Genomic DNA, 23615 nt, shown 5'->3' on the forward strand with positions numbered 1-23615 from the left:
CTTCTTCTACAATCAACAAGCCACAGCCCTAACGTTGCCGTAGTAACGGCTGCTCAGTTTAGGGGGGCGGGAGGGGTCTCCTCACGCGACTTGTAATTGGTCAGTTTCGACTGTTGTTTGGTTATAATCCTCCTTCTGATTCGCTACATCAACTGTCACTCTTACACGCGGTGATTTGATTGGCCTGCTGCTCCGTTTAGGCCCCGCCTCCCAGCATAAGCTCTCGCAGCTGCACGCGAGCGGAGGAGGAGAGGAGGTTGATAACGTAACGCAAAAGTAGCTCAAACTATCGCTGTTCTGAGGAGTTTAAAAGTTTTTTATTTTGTATCTACTGTTGACTGAGCCTTTGGTGGATTGTATTTACGTGGATTTATACAAATTCGTAAGGAATGTAGGCATTTTTTAGCCGCTTTTGTCGTTCGTCACTTCACGATGGAGGAACCTGCGACAAGGCAAGTGGTTGGACCGTTGAACCGAACGTTAGCTTAACGTTTTTTAACCGTTTTTACATCATTATTTGTGTCTTGAAAGCAGTGTTTCAGTCTTATTTAAAAGGTTACAGTTGTGTTTAAAGCTCAGGGTGATGTATGGTGTAAACAGTGGCACTTTTGAGTGATAAAACATTGACATTTCTTACTGTTACTCCCAAAAAGAGAGTTTGAGATGTCCCTGTCAGACGGAGCCTCGGACGACGAAATGCCGTTAACGTTACCCACCGAGGGCAGCCAGAGTGGAAGCATCCGAAAGGTAACACACACACACACACACACACACACACACACACACACACACACACACACACACACACACACACACACACACACACACACACACACACACACACACACACAGAAAGTCTTAGAGCACTAGTGAAGAAACTTGTATTTTGCATGGCATATAGCCTGGTCCAATAGGCCGTATAAGTAACATCTGTTTCTCTAGCACACACACACACACACACACACACACACACACACACACACACACACACACACACACACACACACACACACACACAGCAGAGAAGAAACTGTCAAACTTTAAGCTGATAAAACTTAAACTATCTGAATGGCTAAATGCCAATAGGAGAAAAAAAGATTTGGATGTGAACTGCACACAGTAATGCACTTTATTTCGCACTGATATCATATCGTGTCTATAGAATACATACAGTTTATCAGGCAGTATGAATAGGGAAATATGTACGCTGCCTTTTAATAACGTTATCAGTGTTTCCGTGAGAATGTTTCTGGTCTAAACAGTGTAAAAAAAGGATGAAAAAAATAAATTATTACAGTTATGGTGCCTTTACGCAAGAGGCAATCAACTTCTTCTGGTTGAGAACAGTGATTGTAACAACAGCTTATAGCAGGGTTCCTAATGTGCAACATGTAGCATGTCTAGAATTAAGGCTAACTGACATAATAGCGTACATAGCATGGACCTATAAGGTACATATAGTCAGAATTCAACATTCAATTCAATTCAACAGCAATTCTTGCCTGGTAAAATAAAGGTAGGATAAAAAAAAAAAAAAAAAATACATGTTAGTGTTAACAGTTGGATTTAAAAACCATTTATTTACATAATAAACATCAAACTATTTGTTATAGAAGTAAGGAAATTTGATTTAGGAAAAGTATTACATTTTGAAATGGAACCCGATTTGAACACGTTTGTATCAGTACTGGTTAAAAACGTGTAGGCTGGGCGCTCCGGTGGCGTAGTGGATAAAGCGCGTACCATATCCAGGGCTCCAGAGTGCGCCTAATTTGGGCGAGTGCGACCAGATATTTCCACTGGTCGCACCAGTGCACCTGAAATTGATCACGTCATATTAAATGTAATATTGGGTGTTGTGCTGCACGATTCATCTAATTGCGATGTGAGCAGCTAGTGCAATTACATAACCGCAAAATTGGCTGCTGCGATTGCGATTCAATGTAGGATAAATGTGCGCGCGTGTGTCTATACGTTCCAACTGCTGCTCTCGTCTTTTTGGTAGCGCCCCTCTGACAGTGTGTGTGTGTGTGTGTGTCGGTGTGTGTGTGTATCTGCGCGCGCACCTACACGGCGTGCAAGACGGTTGCCGAGTCGACAGCAGAGTAAACAAACAAACATGGACGCCGACGCGCAGCAGCATCCACGCTGAACTGTGACGGAAAACAAAGGCATATAAAAGAGTTGCCTACCATGAACTGTCTTTGGGTTGAAAAAAAACTCCTTCAACTCAGTATCCGTCTACCTGTAGTCCAAAAAAATTTAAAAAATGCGCACAGCTGCTGCTGCAGACGGGCTCGGAGAGTCGGCACCGTGCGCATCAACAGTCATTCAAAGCAGCGGTAGTTATCATACAACCGGACGGTGTAGAAAGTCCTGTCAGTTAAAAATAGTTATCCAGTTTTCAAATCCATGTTAAAATCAGCAGGATATAGCATGTGATATAGAGCTAGTTAGCTTAAAAAAAAGTTGCTAACGGTGTCAAATGTGTTGTGTTCAGGTCACCTCGGTAATATAAATTTTAGGCAAAGGTAAATAAAAGGTCATCATGGTGTGTTCAAATGTAACAAAAAAAAAGAATTTTTGGTTTTTGGAGAGAAATTTTGATAATACAGTTTTGGTGAAAAACTTGTTTTTTCAGCAATATAAAATAGATAGTAGCCTAACTATGGAATTATGACCTGTTTAACATCCTATCTTGAGCTCTGATCATCTTATGGGCAATTAAAGCAATAATACCAGTTATCTTTCAACAAAATAATAGAAAAGTATGGATAGTGGTATCGATAAAGACCCGGATCGATAAGGAGACTCGATAATGCTTATAGAGACTATTGTCTTTGGAGGAATGCATTTATTTTAATGGGGAAGTATTTTTTTTTTTTATTACATTTTTTAACTATAATTTTTATTATTTTGAAAACAGTATAGGCCTAGTAGAAGCTTTATTTTTTATATTTTCACTGATTCTTAATATGTGCTTGTTTTAAATTGAGATCAGGTATCGAAGCTGTCAATATTCTAAAATCTTCCTTGAAAACCAAGAAAGTAGAATCATAATAGCCTACCATTTATTATATTGCGTCGCAAATCGCAATATTGGCCACTATAATCGCATTTCTCCAATTCATGCAGCACTAATTTGGTGCACCCAAAATATATGCTGGTGCACCTAGATGAAAAAGTTAGGCGCACCGGTGCACCCAATGAAAAAAGTTAGTCTGGAGCCCTGATATCAACTCCGGCCCTCGTTGTAGTGGTCGCGGGTTCAAATCCAACCCGTGGACCTTTACTGCAGGTCATCCCCCCCTCTCTCTGTCTCCCCATTTCAACTCTGTACTATCTAATAAAGCTTGAAAAAACAAAAAAAAAACATGTAGGCTACTTATAAATGGTCCCCAGGTTCAAAACACAGCAGGCTTTTAGGTTTTACCTGCACAGCTGTCTCCTGCCTCCATGATGCTAGAGTTAGTGTAGCTATGGGAACTCAGCCAAAAAGTTTAATCCACACAGGCACTCTGGGGATTACTGCACACGCGTGGAGCTAAACACACAGCACACACACACACACATACACACACACACACACACACACACACACACACACACACACACACACACACACACACACACACACACACACACACACACACACACACACACACACACACACACACACACACACACACACACCTTAAACTGGGGGAAAGATACAAGCAGTGTGTGAGAAAATACTGTATAGTTGGCTGTGAGAGAGACTTAGTAGGTGATGTAAGCAAAGGGAGTATGCAGCATGTTTACAGTACAGCTGCTCCATATGTCATGTTACTGTACATCTGGTTTGAATGATGCACATTCTAGTGAGAAGACATTTAACAATCAGCTGTAGAGAAAGCTGCTCTGTGTGGTAGCTACAGTTAAGAAGCCTTATCTTTTTTTCTTTTTGCCTTTTTATTTATACAGGTAAATCCCATTGAGACCGGAGACTCTTTTACAAGGGAGACCTGTTCCCATTCCCACGTTACCATTCACACACACATTCATACACACTTTTGTGAAACGTATTATTCTTACAGGGTGACGGTTTTCCTCCTTCTGCACCTTACCATGTTATTACCATCTTTATCTCCCCTCCTGAGCTCTGTTTCCCCACACAAGTGCACTTTAAAGTAGCTACGAGGAACTTTTAAATATTTCTGAAACAGTCTAATTTTTCCTCTGATGATCATTATGTAACAGCAAACGAGATCATCAGTGCAAAGAATGCTATTTTGATATAGTTTTTCTTATTGCCTTTGTCATGGGTATACGCTCACCCAGGAACAACAGCTGGCGTGGTAAAAACACTACCGCTTATGTCCAAAGGAGTTGCAAGAATGAACAAAAACTGAAAGTTCCTCAGGGCACGTTTTTCAAGGCCAGTTTACACCAAAGATTTGAGATGCAACGGCTTGAAAATGTGAATTTTGTTTATTAGGCTAAAGTGTATTGTTGCAACTGATCACAACTTTACCAAGCCAACTTGGAGACGGTCACGGCGCACGGCCACTGAGGAAAAGTGCATGTTTATTTCTTTACGGATCTCTGTATGTTTGTTATTGCCTGTCTGTCTGTCTGTCTGTCTGTCTGTCTGTCTGTCTGTCTGTCTGTCTGTCTGTCTGTCTGTCTGTCTGTCTGTCTGTCTGTCTGTGTGTCTGTGTGTCTGTAAAAAAATAAAAAAATTGCACTTGTTACATCTCCATGTAGCACTAATGTGTGGCGCTTGATAGTGAGGTTTATTTGAAGCTATAGTACCTATGTGATTCCTGTTGTTCTGAGTTTGTACCTTCATGGTTGAATGCACTTAATGGAAGTCGCTTTGGATAAAAGCATCAGCTAAATAAAATGTAATGTATGTCTGTGTGTCTGTCTGTCTGTCTGTCTGTCTGTAGGGCTGTGACCCTCTCGCTCAGACGCAGCGCAGTAAACTTCAGCACAGACGATCTCGCATCAACCAGCAGATCAACAAGGAGATGAGAATGAGAGCCGGAGCCGAGAACCTCTTCAGGTGAGTGACAGGCAGCCATGTTTTTATTATTATCTAATACAGGTAAATCCCATTGAGACAACAGACTCTTTTTATTTTTTTTTATTTTAAGATAATTTTTTGGAATTTTCAAGCTTTAGAGATAGTACAGAATGGAAAATTGCCCGAGACATTTGAAATTGTGAATTTGAAAATTTCTCATAGAAATGTATTGGGGTTTTTTCATCATAATTATTTTTTCTTAATTTTTTTTTATCTCGGACAATTTTCTTGTCAAGTGACCCATGGAGACTCATGCTCATGCCAATTTTCATGCTTGTATCACAAATAGGGCTGCAACTAACGATTATTTTGATAATCGATTAATCTGTCGATTATTTTCTCGATTAATTGATTATTAATCGATTAGTGTTTTGGTCTGTAAAATGTCAGAAAATTGTGAATTTTTTTAATCAATTTTCCAAAGCCCATGTTGACGTCCTCAAATGTATTGTAATGTCCAAAACAAACAGATATTTCAGTTTACTGTCAAAAGAGGATTAAAGAAACCAGAAAATATTCACATTTGAGAAGCTGAAATCAGAGAATTTGGAATTTTTTGTTAAAAAAATACTCGAAACGATTAATCGATTTTCTAAATAGTTGGCGATTATTTTAGTAATCGATTAATAATCGATTCGTCGATTAATCGTTGCAGCTCTAATCACAAATAGAAAGATTGTAGCTCTGAGCCGCTCCACTATGAGTAGCCATAGTTGTTTCATGTAAGTGTAGACATGTGAACAGTCAAACCCTCTCTGAGGTCGGATGCTGTCCTGCTCCGCTCTGTGTTGGTTTCTCTTTGTTAACTTGTCGGCTCTTTCACCTTTGTGATGGGAAAAGGTCAGAAGTCATTACCCCCTTTCAAAAACACACACACACACACACACACACACACACACACACACACACACACACACACACACACACACACACACACACACACACACACACACACACACACACACACACACACAGAGACACACTAGAATCACTCAGTTTTATGGCTCTGTTTGTGTTCACTGTGTCTGTCTGCATGTGTGCCTTCTTTTTCTTTTTTGATAGATAGATGGATAGATAGATAGATAGATAGATAGATAGATAGATAGATAGATAGATAGATAGATAGATAGATAGATAGATAGATAGATAGTTTTATTGTCTTTGCATATAGAAAAACACAACAACATTTTGTTTGCAGCACCACTCCAAATAGCAGCAGCATGTTGTATATGTTTGCTTCTCTTCCGTTTTTCCAAATTATTAGATTTTTGTACTCATACAGAACAATATTTAAACACTTCTAAATACACCAGCGAGGCTAGCAGTCTCTCATAGGCATCACTGGCTTTGTGTTTTAAAGCAGCTCACTGTAGCTGTCACTCAAACGTCACACCAGGATTTTATCGGTGAATAAATGAGTTAAATTCATAAAGAACCGATGGCAGAACATCAAAGTGTTCCATCTGAGAACATTAGCATCATCTTGATCCCTCCAGCTTCTCCATTCCTCTCTGGGCCTTTCCTTCACTCTGTCTCAGGCTCAAGGCTGTTACATACTCCGCGAGAAGAAAGAACAAAGTTCTCGTTGACAGAGCTGCGAGAAGAAGATGACGTCATTTTCTTCTCTCAGCTCTTGTTCAGCTGTTCTCGCAGCTTGTTATCGACACATCGTCCGGGCCGAACTTTCTTCTCGCAGCTTGTCCGAGAACTATTGTGTGATTGGTCAGTCTGAAGTCAATGAGGAAAGCGAAGTGAAATCAGCTGGTGCTACTGAGTCAATTACCATGGTAAGAAATGTGCCGCGGTGAGGAGTTCGGCAGTTGAGTTCTCGTGAAGTATGTAATGTCAGACCAGAAAGAACTTCTCTCAGCTCTGTCACCGAGAGCTTTGTTCTTTCTTCTCGCGGAGTATGTAACAGCCTTAAGTCTGTGTGTTTCTCAGCCACCTAGAAGTACATCAGGGCTCCCACGGATCCTCAATACGTCTTATAAGGAATTTGAGAAGTTTATTTTAAAAAATAGGACCTTAGTTAGTACCTTACTTAGTATTAAAGTAACTTAAATCAATTGTAATATTGAAGAGGGCTTGAAGAAGTTCCTTTTTTCTGATGTTGATAGTCCTTTTTTCCTGATGTTATAATTTGAAATCTCAATAATTGGTAGCGTCTATTTAAAAAAAAAAAATGGATGACTTGAAATGTTAATTTAAATTTTTATATAGACAATCATACAACATAACATTCATAAACGAGTCTTTAGCAACAGACACACAGCCCCTCCCACTCCCACTCCCCTTCCCCATGCTAGCATCTATTTTCTAAATCATTTACTTATACTTTGATTTGATTTGATTCAATTTATTTCAGACATATCAAACATACAAAACAAAATGAAAAACATGGAAATACAATAAACAAATTATGTTTTCACAAAAAAAAAAAAAAAAAAAAAATTATCTGTATTTCTGAGATATGCCTGAAAAGGAGCAGGAAGAAGTATACACTTATTTAATCTTACCCCTCAGGGTGTTTTTAAGTGAAACATTGTTCTTGGCGTTTTAGTTTGGCATTTTGTTTGACCTGAAATAGAGAAATAACAATTCAAAGTAAAGTAACTGATGTGTTTTGTTTCTTCAATTTAGTTTTTTGTAAAATGTATTTCATATTTTAGTCTGAACGGCTTTAAAAACAAGTCTTAAATCTAACTTGTCTTTAGCTGTAGGAAGTAGGAAACCCTGTACATACTGAAGGTATACATTTAATATATGTGCATATATTAGGTGTAGGCTTTTGTTGCGGTAGTTTAAAGAGCCTTTATCACATGAATAGCCCACTCTGAACACACACACACACACACACACACACACACACACACACACACACACACACACACACACACACACACACACTGTGAACTTGCTGCGGCTTCTTTTATAATTTATAAAGATTGGACTTGGGAGTGGAAGGAGAAGACGGAGGAGGATCCACTTCATTAAAGCTAGGAGCTACTTTCTCCCTCCTTAGCGCTGTTTCATAACACACAAACACATCACACACACACACACACACACACACACACACACACACACACACACACACACACACACACACACACACACACACACACACACACCGTGCCAGAATCTAATGAGATGAACACATAGAAACAACAGCGTCTTTAATTAAGGGTCATTCGAGGGCGGCTCACTCACACACCTTACGCTAGGATGTTTTCCTGGAAATGCAGATGGCAGCTACCAGGGCTTTTACTTAAAAAAAAAAAACATCATTCATTATTGCTTCTTATGCCTGACTGAAAATATCCAAAGACATTCAGTTTTCATTTTCATTTCATTTAACTTTTATTTATCCTGGAGAGACCAATTGAGGGGTGACCCTCATTTACAATGATGTCGAGTTCAAAGCAAATTCAAAGGAAAAACAACAATACATTAACAATATTCAATGCAAAAACATCAAATACACAACAACAGGTGAAGAGAAAAAAAAACCAATTGAAACATTTACATAGTGGTGAAGAGTGGCAGCAATTAAAATTAAATGGGTGAAAGTACAATATAGTTGACAAGTATCAGTCAATAGACAGAAAATCAATTGCCAGCTTTTCTTTAGCATATTTTTTTAAAACAAATGAGAAACTGGCACCAGTGATTACTTGACATTTTTGTATGATAAACATCTTGAACTTATTTTTCTGATACATGTACATACTATATACTATATATATACTATACACTGTACTTTCTCTGTACATTCCGGCTCTAGTTTTGACTGGTTTCAGGCTGTTATCCTAAAAGGTGATGACTCAGTTTAGTGGAAATAAAACCAGCGCTGCTCTCCTGCCCTCTCTATTGGACTGACGGGTCACGCAGACAAAGAGGAACACACACACACACACACACTGACACACACACACACACACACACACACACACACACACACACACACACACACACACACACACACACAGGCCACCGGCCCGTAATCAGCCCGGCTTTGTGTCCGCCTCCCGTCCCGTTCACATGCAGAAAGCTCATCCCCCACTCTGCCACTGTCAGACTGATTTTTTCTTTTCTTTTTTTCTGTCCTCCCCCTTTCCGGTCAACAGGAATAGGCCACACAAAAAAACATGCACACACACACACACACACACACACACACACACACACACACACACACACACTCGCTCTCTTACTGGTTGTCAATCGATTTCAATGATCGCGTCGACTTTTAACCTTCTTGTAGAATTTTAAATAAACAACATTTTTTTTTACTTTTTTCCCTATCATGGTTATCACAGCCAAAAAAAGCACCTCCAACTTCAACACTCACTCACTCACTCACTCACTCACTCACTCACTCACTCACTCACTCACTCACTCACTCACTCACTCACTCACTCACTCACTCACTCACTCACTCACTCACTCACTCACTCACTCACTCACTCACTCACTCACTCACTCACTCACTCACTCACTCACTCATACACAAAACCCCTTGCTTGTTTTCTCCCCCCTCACTCTCTCACTGTTGTGGTAGTGTGAGTGCTGGTGAGTGGGAGTGGATGGGAGTTGTGAGGCTGTAACTCATCGGGCTTTGTGATTGGTTGATGGATACGTCATGTGTGTTGCAGAATGTTTTCCTCAGCAGTTATTCAGCTGAGGGACGGTTTAACCCTGGTCTTCTTCATGTCAAGTCACTTTAACTTTTTCAAGACACACTAAAACAGACAGACAGACAGACAGACAGACAGACAGACAGACAGACAGACAGACAGACAGACAGACAGACAGACAGACAGACAGACAGACAGACAGACAGACAGACGGACACAGTTTTAAGAAGATAACCTGAGTGACCTGGACACAGAATATTGGTTTTTAGCAGATCAGTGATGTATTGTGCAGCTAGCTCAAAATATTAACATTTTAGTTAATTTTAAAATCTCTGTATTTCACAGGCAGCCCACACAGGTGAGCCAGAACGGGAGTGATGTGTTGTCTTTTCTTTGAACCAGTTAAAATGTCGGCTAGTTTGGTTACTATCGAAATAAATGTCTAATAAGTCACTGTAAACTTTTGCCAGGTCTTTCAGTCTTGCACACAGAGGAAGAAAACATAATTTTTTTCCCTGAAAAGCTGCAGAGTGGTGTGCGTGCAAGTGGGTGTGTGAGAAGGGGATATTTGGCAGCCCATTTAAAGCTGACTAATCAGATTGGCCTGATCCTAGGTGTGTGTGTGTGTGTGTGTGTGTGTGTGTGTGTGTGTGTGTGTGTGTGTGTGTGTGTGTGTGTGTGTGTGTGTGTGTGTGTGTGTGTGTGTGTGTGTGTGTGTGTGTGTGTGTGTGTGTGTGTGTGTGTGTGTGTGTGTGTGTGTGTGTGTGTGTGTGTGTGTGTGTGTGTGTGTGTGTGTGTGTGGGAGAGATGAAGTGAAGGTGAAGTGGTCTAACTTTAACTGGACAGATTAACATTAGTAACTGGAGCTCTAAGGGGTTTGAACCCAGTTTGCTCATACGTTATTACACATTTACATTTTTACAGAAGCCACTGATCGTCATGAAAAACAGCTTATGTTGTATCTGAAAACACAAGATAAAAGACAATAAAAACCATACGAAGGGTCTTTAGACAGTTAAAGCAAGAAAAAAAACAACAAACATAATATATAATTTCACTCTTTCATTAAAAGGTGCAGTGTGTAATATGACATCATCAAGAAAGTTCTACAAAGTTCTAGAATGCAACGCTCCCCGGGTAACCCCACCCCTTTCGAATAATAACAGAAGCTACAGTGGCCTTCAAGGACAAGAACAATTCTACATTTTAAACAATGCACCTGATGACATTCCAACTATGACACTTTCAAGATGGCGGCACTAGGCCTTGGTCCAAAATATGCAGAAATATGGACATATATGAGACCATTTCTAAGGGAAAAAAAATTATTAAAACATTTTTTTTTTCAGCTATTATGCTCTAAATTAAATGTACTTATGGATATTATAATTACTTTCTACAAAATCAGCTAGGAAATAAAACCCAAAATTCTACACACTGCACCTTTTAACCTTTAATTTATCCCGGAGCAATCAATTGAGGGGTGAGTGACCCTCATTTGCGATAATGTCAATTCAAACAAATGCAATAAAAAACAACACATACACAATATACAATGCAAATACATCAAATACACAACAAGCTGATAAAGAGACCAAACAATTGAAACATTTAGACAGTGATGTAGTACATGTTGTTACTATATGTAGTACAGATTGTTTTGTTTTTATGCTGCAAATATGTTCAAAAATGGAGAATTGTTAAGAAGGGTTATATTATACAGTTGACAGTCGTGGCATTTTGGCGAGCAAAGGCGTACGGTCGGTTGTAATTAAGATGTTACACAGGGGTTGTAAGAATTAAACTTCAGCTCCTCCAGCCTGTTGGCACGTTGGGTGACGAGTGTGTTTTTTTACCTCTGACCCAGATACACCTGGTTGCCAATACTCTGAATCTGACACACACACACACACACACACACACACACACACACACACACACACACACACACACACACACACACACACACACACACACACACACACACACACATAGAGCCTTTTCCTCTGCTGCTCCCTTTCCTCCCTGATTCTCCCACCTGCTGATGCATCCAGTGATTAATTCATCTAATCCTCCTTCTGACCAGATAAAACTCACACACTCTTAAAGGAGGGAATACGTCAGCAGTGTTTCTCGTATGTAGACTTACGGGCTGGTTTTATGCCCCTTTGGAACTGTTCTCAAACATTATGCAAATTGTAAAGTTCTTTGACAGAATGGTGCATTCATGTTTTGTGAGATTAGTGCCGTCTTCAATTTTTTCACTCTGAAAAAAATAAATCCAGTGTTAATACACACCCTAGACTCTGTAGACGCCGGGTATGTAGCTAGCTGGCTGCAATGGGTTGGTCTTAGCGCTCTAAGTACAGATAGCGTGTGTGAGGAGATATTTAGTAATTTTTGCAAAAATCTTCCTCAAGGACTGCTGACTCCACCTTTTTAATAAAACATATTTGAAGTCTTCCTGATGTAGTGTGTGTGTGTGTAGTGTGTGTGTGTGTGTGTGTGTGTGTGTGTGTGTGTGTGTGTGTGTGTGTGTGTTGTCATGTTATTGTGCCAGTGAGTGAAATTCAATGTTAGCATGACATGGGGGATTTCCAACAAAGTGTACATGGTCAGTCGCCAAGGTAACCCAGTGATGCCTCAGATTTCCAGGAACATTGAATCCTGCTGACCTCAGTGTGAGCTGTCTTTACTCAGCACTAAGTACAACCCGACACACACACACACACACACACACACACACACACACACACACACACACACGCACACACACACACACTAGAGAGGAGCAGAGAGTCTTGACGCAAATGAAGGAGGAGAGGGAGTAGATAGTTGCATAAATTTAAGATGAGAAAAGGGAACTGTCTATAGCTCCATGCTTACGTCACATGCATCTGTTACCGGTTTTATTATCGGTTGATCTTAAAATATATTATTGTTCTATTCATTAATCAATTCTATAAAATGTCTGATAAAAATCCAATCAATTCGTAATAATAGAAGAGCTCAGTTATGGTAGATACCAGGGCCTAATTAAAGGCAATTTACTTATGAAACTTAAAGGTGCTGTAAGCGGAATGGTTCTTTTAGCTAACTTCCTGTCAGTTACTGCAGTTAGCAGTCCCCTCGCTCGTCCCTACGTCACCACATTAATGCACTGTGGTCTTCAAGCATCATCTCAGATCTATAAGTGTGATAAAACATGATAAAAAACCATCAAAACAGACATTGGGAAAGATTTTTACCTGCTCTGCCATTGTATGCGCATAAACATTCACCCATCTGTTGCTCTGGCGTGCACCGGCAGTGAGACCATGAGTGAGACGGGTTTCGGTTTGTAGCGTTCTCTCTTGTGATTGGATACAAATTTTGGGATCCTCCAATAAGTTTATTTGCCGATTACATGCAGAGCAGCTGACTGAGAGATCGGCTTTATGAAACGCGCACATTATGTAAGTGATCACTGTATGAATAAAGAGCGATTTAACACTTATATTAACATGAATAAACCGCTTACTTCACCTTTTTATGAGGGACAATATCTGATTTTAATGTGTGTGTGTGTGTGTGTGTGTGTTTGTGTGTTTATATTATTTCAGGGCAACGACCAACAACAAAGTAAAGGAGACTGTGGCTTTGGAACTCAGCTTTGTCAACTCCAACCTGCAGCTGCTCAAAGAGGAACTGGAAGAGCTCAACAGTAACATGGAAGTCTACCAGACAGACAGGTACACACTCACTCACTCACTCACTCACTCACTCACTCACTCACTCACTCACTCACTCACTCACTCACTCACTCACTCACTCACTCACTCACTCACTCACTCACTCACTCACTCACTCACTCACTCACTCACTCACTCACTCACTCACTCACTCACTCACTCACACACACACACACACACCCGTCATGCCCCAGTTGTTATCTGTTTCATGCATTCCAGGCCACTCTCATTAGCATAATGAGAATTCATCCATTACATGTTTCTATTCACTCTGTGCATTGTGTGTGTGTGTGCATTGTGCATTGTGTTCTTCTATAGTTATGGGGACCAACTTGTGTTTTAGACCTTTAGAGCATTAGGACATTTGATCAGGTTTTAAGGTGGTTCAGACTCAGTTTAGGTTCAAATTCAGCTTTCAAAGTTTCATGCTTGTGGTAAGTAAGGGGCCAGGGAATGATGTGGAATGATTCACCCTTCGCTAAGCCACGCCCCTGACATACAGGCTGGCCAATCAGAGTGCAGCATAGGACAGGCTCCAACAAAGGTCTGACACTTTCATAGAGAAGTATTTAAATGCATATTGTAAAACCTTCTGTTTGAAATGGATTTTTTACTCTTTCCGAAAATCTGGTGATATTTGTCCAAGGAGACAGTGGGAGCGTCATGCTGACTCGCACTTAGCTGAGGGGGTTGTGGACAAGTGATAGGTCAATTAGGGTCCTCAGAAGTATAGAAATACAAACGCGTGTGTGTGTGTGTGCGTGTGTGTGTGTGTGTGTGTGTGTGTGTGTGTGTGTGTGTGTGTGTGTGTGTGTGTGTGTGTGTGTGTGTGTGTGTGTGTGTGTGTGTGTGTGTGTGTGTGTGTGTGTGTGTGTGTGTGTGTGTGTGTGTGTGTGTGTGTGTGTGTGTGTGTGTGTGTGTGTGTGTGTGTGTGTGTGTGTGTGTGTGGGGCCCTTCACAGCCAGGAGATTTCCCCCCTGAGCCGGGGTCATGGGAAGGATAAAGCCCCTGATTAGACTGTCATTACGGACCCCGTGGCGTGTGACTGTGTGTGTTTCTGTCTCTGTGTGTGTGTGAGATAGTGTGTGTGTGTGTGTGTGTCTGTACATTGTGAATGGGACGGGTGACTGTGGGGGGCGTCGGAGCCTTAGGGGTTAATACTAGGCTTTAGCTTTAGCTTATTAGCAGGATGAAGCAGTGCGGCCGGTAGGACAGATGGCAATGCTCACTTCACCGTGGCTGTAACCTGCACTGTGTGTTTACATGTTGGTGTTTACACGGTGTAACCTGTGAACTACACACACACACACACACACACACACACACCCCTAACCCCAACCCTTACAGTAACCCTAACATAAACCTAATTCATACCTGAACCTTAAAACCTAGTGTTAACCCTCAAACAGCCCTTTAAAGGCCTGTCCCAAAGTGAGTTCCAGACAAAATGCCCTCACTTTCCAAAAATGTCCTCACTCTTATGGACTAAAACTCAAATTGGACACACACACACACACACACACACACACACACACACACACACACACACACACACACACACACACTCATACTGTATGTATGCATTTTTTTTTCACAGTGAAGCTATCAACGTTCCCATGATCCCACTGGGATTGAAAGAGACCAAAGAAGTGGACTTCACTCTTTCTATCCAGGTGAAGATGGAATCCATATATTCATATAGTATTTCACCCACTTTGATTCACCTCATTTATTAAAGCTGCAGTGTGTAGAATTTTGGGTTTTATTTCCTTGCAAATTTTGTAGAACGTAATTATAATATCCATAAGTTCATTTAATTTAGTGCATAATAGCTGAAAAAAATGGTTTGAATTATAATTTTTTCCCTTAGAAAGGGTCTCATATATGTTCATATTTCTGCATATTTTGGACCAAAGCCTAGTGCCGCCATCTTGAAAGTGTCATAGTTGGAATGTTATCAGGTGCATTGTTTAAAATTTAGAATTGTTCTTGTCCTTGAAGGCCACTGTAGCTTCTGTTATTATTCGAAAGGGGCAGGGTTACCCAGGGAGTGTTGCATTCTAGAACTTTGTAGAACTTTCTTGATGAGGTCATATTACACACTGCACCTTTAAATAAACACTGTCATCCATACTGCATAAGCAGAGTTTCAGATCTGACACTAGTTTTAAAGTCATGAGACACGAGTTGGCAGATTCTAAATTTACGCATCCAAAAACAATTCTCCTTATGTGAAAATGTAAGTTGTATTTCGTCAAAGCTTATCAACATTACTTAATAAATGTGTCAATTACCTTATTTTCCATTTTCAAACATGCTGAAGTTTTAACACGTCTGTCTGTCTGCCTGTCTTTCTTTCTTTCTTTCTTTCTTTCTTTCTTTCTTTCTTTCTTTCTTTCTTTCTTTCTTTCTTTCTTTCTTTCTTTCTTTCTTTCTTTCTTTCTTTCTTTCTGTCTGTCTGTCTGTCTGTCTGTCTGTCTGTCTGTCTGTCTGTCTGTCTGTCTGTCTGTCTGTCTGTCTGTCTGTCTGTCTGTCTGTCTGTCTGTCTGTCTGTCTGTCTGTCTGTCTGTTTGCCTGCCTGTCTGTCTGTCTGATTGCCTGTCTGTATGTCTATCTGCCTGTCTCTCTGTCTGTCTCTCTCCCAGGACTTCATCTGCGAGCACTACGCAGAGGACAGCTCTCTGTACGACCAGGAGATCAAGGAGCTTATGGAGCTCAGACAGGTTCATGAAATCTCTCATACTACTTCATACAGACAAAGCCCCATCCAGTCTAGTATTAAATCTGTTTTTATTAAAGGAGCGTTGTAGAACATCACCATGTAGCCTACTGTCTGTCAGACAACGGACAAATGGAAGTTCGAAAATATATTTTTGTTTAGCTATTTTTACTGATTTTTAATTCAACCATGTACCATTTTCGACAGCACACATTGGACCAAACATATACAGACATAGTATAGCTGTTTTATTCAAACACTAACAAATGTGAAAGATATCCTTCCACCTCATCCTTCCAGGCTTGTCCCCTTGAGTCAAAATGTACCCAAGAATCATGTTCGATTGGTGTGTTTGTCTAATGAAGTAGTGCAGAAGGAGCACATATAATTTAGCGTACTTTGAAAATATCTTGAATGGTCTGAAATGTACATGAAGTTATGTATTCTCCTTGAAGTCACCTGTCCATAACAATAGATGTATGAACTGTGTTGTTGTTGTTGTTGTTGTTGTTTTGCGTCAGGCCATGCGGACGCCCAGCCGTAACCAGGCCGGTCTGGAGCTGCTGATGGAATATTACAACCAGCTGTTCTACCTGGACCAGAGATTCTTCCCTCTGCACAGGAACCTGGGAGTTCACTTCCACTGGTATGTACAGCAATACTGTACATACAAGGTTCAATGTTATGGAGACCTTGCTGTGCAGAGAGAAGATGGTTAAATGGACTCCACTTATATAGCGCTTTTCCCTGGTTTTTCACAGACCCAAAGCGCTTTACATTGTTTTGTACACATTCACCCAATCACACACACATTCACACACCGATAGCAGCAGCAGCTACCACGCAGGGTGTAAGCTAACTATCAGGAGACATTTAGGGTTCAGTGTCTCTTTGCCCATTCATTTCTCAGTTAAGGTGAGCCACTGCAGGTAAATTGGGTAAAACTTTAAACTTTTAGATATCATCATCAAACCATTCCAGATTATAACTTTCATACAAATAATATGTTTTTGTATTTGTAGCTATTATATTTTAATGTTGGTTTCTGGTTTTCCATTAGTGGGTTATTATATTCCCTGTTGTGTGTCCCTTTAGGTATGACTCTCTGACGGGCGTGCCCTCTGTCCAGCGCACTCTGGCCTTTGAGAAAGGAAGTGTGTTGTTCAACATCGGAGCTCTGTACACACAGATCGGAGCCAGACAGGACCGCTCTGCCACAGCCGGCATAGACACAGCGGTAGACGCCTTCCAGAGAGCCGCAGGTACTGGAACACACACACACTCACCTGATTGGTTCACAATTATTTCCACTTACTTCATTGTTTTGTGGGACTCTGACTGACTTACAAACGTCCATGGGCAGTTGAATTGCTTGTTTTGTTTAACTAACCATATAGTATATTATAACAATTGACACAGATAAAAATCAGCAAATCCTAAAATATCCAAAGCTTGGTACAGTGAATGTGTGCTTGATTAATGACTTACAAAAATAAAAATAAATAAAAATATTTTAAGCACTTTGAGTGCGAAAAAAGATCTATATAAATTGAATATATTATTATTATTATTATTATTATTATTATTATTATTATTATTATTATTATTATTATTATTATTATTATTATTATTATTATTATTATTATTATTATTATTATTATTTTAATTTTCTGTATTGTCCTTGTGTGTTTAGGTGCCTTTAACTACCTGAAGGAGAACTTCTCCAACGCTCCCTCCCTGGACATGAGCATCCCCTCCCTCTGCATGCTGGTGCGTCTGATGGTCGCCCAGGTGCAGGAGTGTGTGTTTGAGCGCGTCACACTCACCACGCGGGACACACACTTCACCTCACAGCTCCGCCTGGCTCAAGAGGCCGCACGGGTCAGTTCACACAGGCTTCTGGTTGGGCTGTTTATTGTTGCTGTTAACATTCTGAGATTCTCATTGTGTGTGTGTGTGTGTGTGTGTGTGTGTGTGTGTGTGTGTGTGCGCGCGTGTGTGGGGGCGGGGGTTGGATGTTTATATATGTGTGTGTGTGTGTGTGTGTGTGTGTGTGTGTGCTCGGGTCAGTTCCTATGCTCCTTTATTCCACTGTTTTTGTTGTTTTTTGTAATGACCATCTGATTCTGAAACCATTTATAGAGTGACACAAACTCAAATGATGGGATGTAAATGGAACAAGAGATTTTTTTATTGGTATTTTATTTTACACTTTTGAATAGTCTGCGGGGGGTGAGGGGGGTTGGATGTTTATGTAAACATTGTTTTTGGACATGTCACCTTTTTCATGGCTTATGAGTTTGCGTGCCTGTATGTTATGTCCTCCGAAGTGATGTTAACAAGACTGTTTGTGTGTGTGTGTGTAGGTATCGGACGTGTACTCGTTAGTACAGCAGACCATGACCCAGCCTCTCATGAAGGACTACGTTCCGTTTTCTTGGGCGTCGATGGTTCAGGTCAAATCTGAATACTTCCGCGCCCTGTCACACTACTACGCTGCTGTGGCTCTCTGTGATCACACATGTAAGTAGACAGAATCACTCAGGGTATTTCATTTAGTGTTTTAAGCAGGTGTGTACCAGCCAATATTAAATAATTTAATATGTAGTATATTGCCAATAACAAAATAACATTTCTGAACCAATAATGTAACAACTTTTAGCCCATAATGTAATAAATTATTAAATTATTGACCGGGTTTAAAAAAATCCTGGTTATAAAGTATCACACTTCCATGACAGTTATCCTTACTATTGCAACCAGACAATAATCTAGTAACACATAACATTATAGGCGGAAAAGAAAGATAGTTATTGGTTTAGAAGTTGTATTACTTTATTGACAAATGACTACATAATCGTCTTTTATTAAATTAAAAAACAATAAAAAAAATTTGATTGTTATTTATCATACACACAGCAAATACATGCAAATACAGGCGCAGTCCTTGGCAATGAAAAAGTTAAATCTCTGGCTCCCTCCAACAATGCAACATAACATTACTAAATAATGAGGGAAAAACTTTGCACTAGAAAAACCTGATCCATATTATCCGTATTAAGTTTTCAGAGTTGGGTTGGGGATATTCATCAGAGTCTTAATGGGCCTCGTGGGCAGACAGCAGTCACACTATTAGCTGCTCCGGCAATGTGAAAGCTTTCTATAAGTTGCTCCCAGACAAACGGCCTCTCAGAAGTGAAGGAACTTTGTAGAAAAATGCAGAGTAGGTTTTAACTCACTTACACTGACTAAGCCATAATGAAAAGTTCCACTTATTATATAAGAGAGAGAAATACTTCAAAGGATTTCAGAATTTGCTTTCTGTTGACACACGCTTAGCCTTTGATTTATCCTTTAACACAATGTTTAATACACTAATAACCCCTAATATTATCATTCTGGACAGTGGCATTTCCCCTTCTCCATGCTCAGTTTACTGTGTTTGTTAGACAGATTGTAACATTGTAACAGTATTTCTTGTTGCAATTGTTTAAAATTATTTTTTACAGAGGGCATAGAATCAATACAGATCCTCCACTATATCCTTTAAACTTGTTTGGAAGTGCATTTGGCATTTCATTTAATTCCAAGTGGTATTAAAAACGTCTTAAATTTGACAAAGAGAGCACTGGCAATATTATTATACGTATATGTTGGGTATTTCCCAACATTTGATAAAAATGCCCTATAAATGATCCAAAATGTCCACTAAACATATTTCACAGAGGCAATACAAGTGTGTTAAAAAAGTGAATGTCCTACATGTACATCTCAAGCTGATAACTCTGTGTGTGTTGTCCTGTAGTGTCTGCTGAGGAAGAGGAGGGTGAAGAGGAAGCAGAGAAGTCTTTCCTCCAGCTCTACACCACTGTTCCAGCTGGACCTCCTCTCAGCCAGGTGTTAAGAGACCCCGAACACAGGAGGAAACTGGGTCAGTTAATTTATTATTATTATTATTATTATTATTATTATTATTATTATTATTATTATTATTATTATTATTATTATTATTATTATTATTATTATTATTATTATTATTATTATTATTATTATTATTATTATTATTATTATTATTAATTACTATTATTTTTTAACCTTTATTTATACAGGTAAATCGCATTGCGACCAGAGACTATTTTGCATGGAGACCTGTTTCCATTTACACATTACCATTCTCACACACATTCATACACCGAAATCCCAAACAGCTCAGTCAACAAGTTCAAAGTACCGTGCCATATTTATAGTATAAAACAAAAATAAATGATTAAACAGCCGTACTAATTATTTTATCTGCTATAAGTTTGCTATATTCTATGTTGTGTCCACACATTATCTATAAATACCCTGTCCCTCCCTGCATCCAGGTAAAGCCCATTAAAGACTATTCTGTGTTGTGTTTCATATACTGGTTGCGTTCCGAATCGCATACTCTTTCTTTTTTCTATTCTACATACTACATCCGATGATAACAAGATTCTAGTTAGGATGCAGTAGGCATACTATTGGGACATACTTTACTCTCTTATTTCATCATAACATTGCGCCTTGATCTTGCCTTTTGCTTTTATATCCGTCGCATCCCCGTTTGTTTTCATATGGAGGCTTCGTTGATGTGACGTCACTTCACGTGCGCACTGGATTGTGGGTCAGAATCGCCCAAATAGGATGCACTTTTCAACACTAACAATCTTGGCCGCATGAAGTAGGACATCCGGGTACTTCTAACCATCCTAAATCTGGCCACAAGAATCGGGACATCCTAAATCTTCTTTCTACATACTATATAGTAGAAAGTATGCGATTCGGAACGCAACCACTGTCTCCCTCTATGCCTCCAGGTAAAGCTCACCTGCGTCGTGCGGTGATCAGACACGAGGAGGCGATGCGCGTCCACAGTCTGTGTAAGATCCTGAGGAAGATGGACATCCTGCAGGACGTCCTGTCACTCACTCACAAACGCTCTCTGGACAAATACTCCGAGCTGGACCGAGAGGACGACTTTGACGAGACCGCAGAGGCCCCGGAGATACAGTGTAAGCATGTCTACCTTATATTTACTTTATTGATTTTTTTTATTTGATGTCTTTGAGTGCCTTCCAAAAAAGTGCTACATAAATACTATTGTTATGACTTAAAAACGACTTTGATTCACCAGTAATATAATTATTTTGTGGAATTAGTGGTCATTTTCATATTCATATTCAGTGGTAAGTCATTCGTACTGACTATGCACTTCAAACAAGGCCAAATAGACACTACTTTTTAATGCAGATTTCCTTTACACTCGTTCTTTTACTATTTTTGAAAGGTTTGTGTGATTTTATGTGAGTCTTAAGTCCTAGTTTTCATGTTGTTTGAGCTAAAAACTAAAAGCAATTTTACGTCACTAAGTGATAGACAATAATGTTTTTTTTAATTTGATTGGTGTTTTCTTTTTGTGTTCAGCTCAAACGCATCAGAAACCAGACATCACTCCTCCCAACTTCTCCACAGTCCAAGTGACTGACATCTTCCAAAGACTGGTGAGACACATTCATTATGAGAACACTACATGAGTTTACTGCCCCCTAGTGGCTGAAAAAACACACACACACACCTAAATAACATACTGCAGCACCTACTGAGTTAAAGGTCACATAATATAATGCACATTTTCAGGTCCAAAATTGTAATTTGGGTTTCTGGTTGGCCCTGAATCAAACTGCTTTGAATCCAACTGCCAGTTAGATTCAGGGGTATCTGGGTGTGTCGCTTACCAAAGGTGAACGTAGTGCTAAGTAAAGTTGGTAATGAGGGGGCGTAACGTTCAAAATCCCAGTCAGATTTCTCTACCCTTATGATGTCATAAGGGGAGAGAAATCTGACTAGGTTTTTTTGAACACAGGATTTTTAGAAAGGTGAAGATGGAGTAAAAGACATCGTTTTTTCTTATACTTTGTGAGTCTATAGTCACACCGGGGGACCCAAATTAATGTTGAAAAACCATGAAAAAGTTTTATTTTGCCTATTAGTTGCCCATTAAAGTTGTCTCTTCCCTGTGCCTTAGGGGGAAAAGAGATAGAGGGTTGTTTTGTCACATTTAAGAGTCTCTCTAGACACACCCGCGGACCTATATTAATGTTGAAAAACCCTGAAAAAGTTGATTTTGCATATTAGTTGCCCATTAAAGTTGCCTCTCTCTCCCCTGTGCCTCAGGGCCCTCTGTCAGTGTTCTGTGCGCGGGCCCGGTGGGGTCCGGTCCATGTGATCTGTCTCCAGAGAGGAGAGGGCGGCTTGGGGCTCACGCTCAGAGGAGACTCCCCCGTCCTGGTGGCCGGAGTGGTGCCTGGAGGCTGTGCTGCGGTGAGACACAGTACAATCTACACTCACATTTAAAGGAATACTTTAAACCCATATAATACAGGACCGGCATTCTATCATTATAACATCGCTATTGTACTATAATGAATGAGGTTTTTCTTCCCTCAGTCTTCCCTTGGCCCAGCTGTCCTGTTAATCCTAACCCTTCATTTTCCAAATGTAGGGTTAGACAGTGAGACCATAAAACACTCTTTCTGCCATTTCTCAGGCTAGGATGAACCGATTTCTAACATTTTTGCACATACTAATACATAAGATCTCAGAGTTCAATACACCTTCATATTCCCACTGATGAAGGAGGTCTTTACTGTGTTTTACCAGGAGTCTGGCCTGAGAGAAGGAGATTACATTGTGGCGGTGGACGGACAGGACTGTAAATGGGCCAAACACAGTGAGGTGGTTCAGCTGCTGAAGAGCTGCACTGACAGAGGAGTGGAGCTCAGTGTGGTCACGCTACACTCACATGATACACAGGTAAGGGTGTGTGTGTGTGTGTGTGTTTGGGATGTTATTAGCTGCTGTTCCAATGTGTGTGTGCTTGCCTGTGTGTGAAGTGCCTGTGTTTGAAGATTTTTTTTAATGTATACATGAAGCAATAGGGAACAATAAACATTTTCTGAATCTGCCACACTTGTTATGAATGTATAAATATTGTCCTGTCATGTTGAGACCATCAGATGGTGCTATATCACTTTATTGAGAGCTGCCTGTGTGTGTGTGTTTTTTCACGTGTGTGTGTGTGTGTTTTCACGTGTGTGTGTGCGTTTGTGTGTGTATGTTCACGTGTGTGTGTGTGTTCACGTCTGTCTGTTAACGTGTGTGCCTGTGTTAATGTGTGTTTGTGTGTGTGCCTGTGTTAATGTGTGTGTGTGTGTGCCTGTGTGTATCACCAGGTGGAGAGGAGGGCCTTCTTGCTTTCCCACAGCAATGATAAAGAGAACTCTGGTCATCGTCTGGTGGGCGGGGCTAAGGGCCATAGCTCCGCCTCCCTGTTAAACTGGAACAGGAAGAAGAAGACGGAAGGCGTTGCTAAGAGACTCGGAAGCAACTTCAGTTTGTCCTTTGGAACCATCCGAGAACCTGAGGCAATGTATTGA

The 23615-nt window shown here is 40.2% G+C and overlaps 1 protein-coding gene across 1 annotated transcript; it reads left to right on the forward strand.

Annotated features, from left to right (window-relative positions):
* Nucleotides 1-361: 361 nt before the first annotated feature.
* On the forward strand, nucleotides 362-23615 carry rhpn1 (rhophilin, Rho GTPase binding protein 1; the record flags this gene model as incomplete). Its single annotated transcript, XM_080032902.1, has 16 exons — nucleotides 362-456; nucleotides 658-747; nucleotides 4932-5047; nucleotides 13308-13436; nucleotides 15034-15109; nucleotides 16082-16159; nucleotides 16677-16801; nucleotides 17251-17417; nucleotides 17849-18036; nucleotides 18522-18678; nucleotides 19961-20086; nucleotides 20997-21191; nucleotides 21604-21680; nucleotides 22354-22500; nucleotides 22840-22992; nucleotides 23412-23615. The coding sequence occupies exons 1-16, from the start codon at nucleotides 433-435 to the stop codon at nucleotides 23613-23615; spliced, it is 2052 nt and encodes a 683-aa protein (XP_079889028.1). The 5' UTR covers nucleotides 362-432.

The sequence above is a fragment of the Ammodytes marinus genome (assembly GCF_949987685.1).
Source record: "Ammodytes marinus genome assembly, chromosome: 8".
NCBI classification, from domain to species: Eukaryota; Metazoa; Chordata; class Actinopteri; order Uranoscopiformes; family Ammodytidae; genus Ammodytes; species Ammodytes marinus.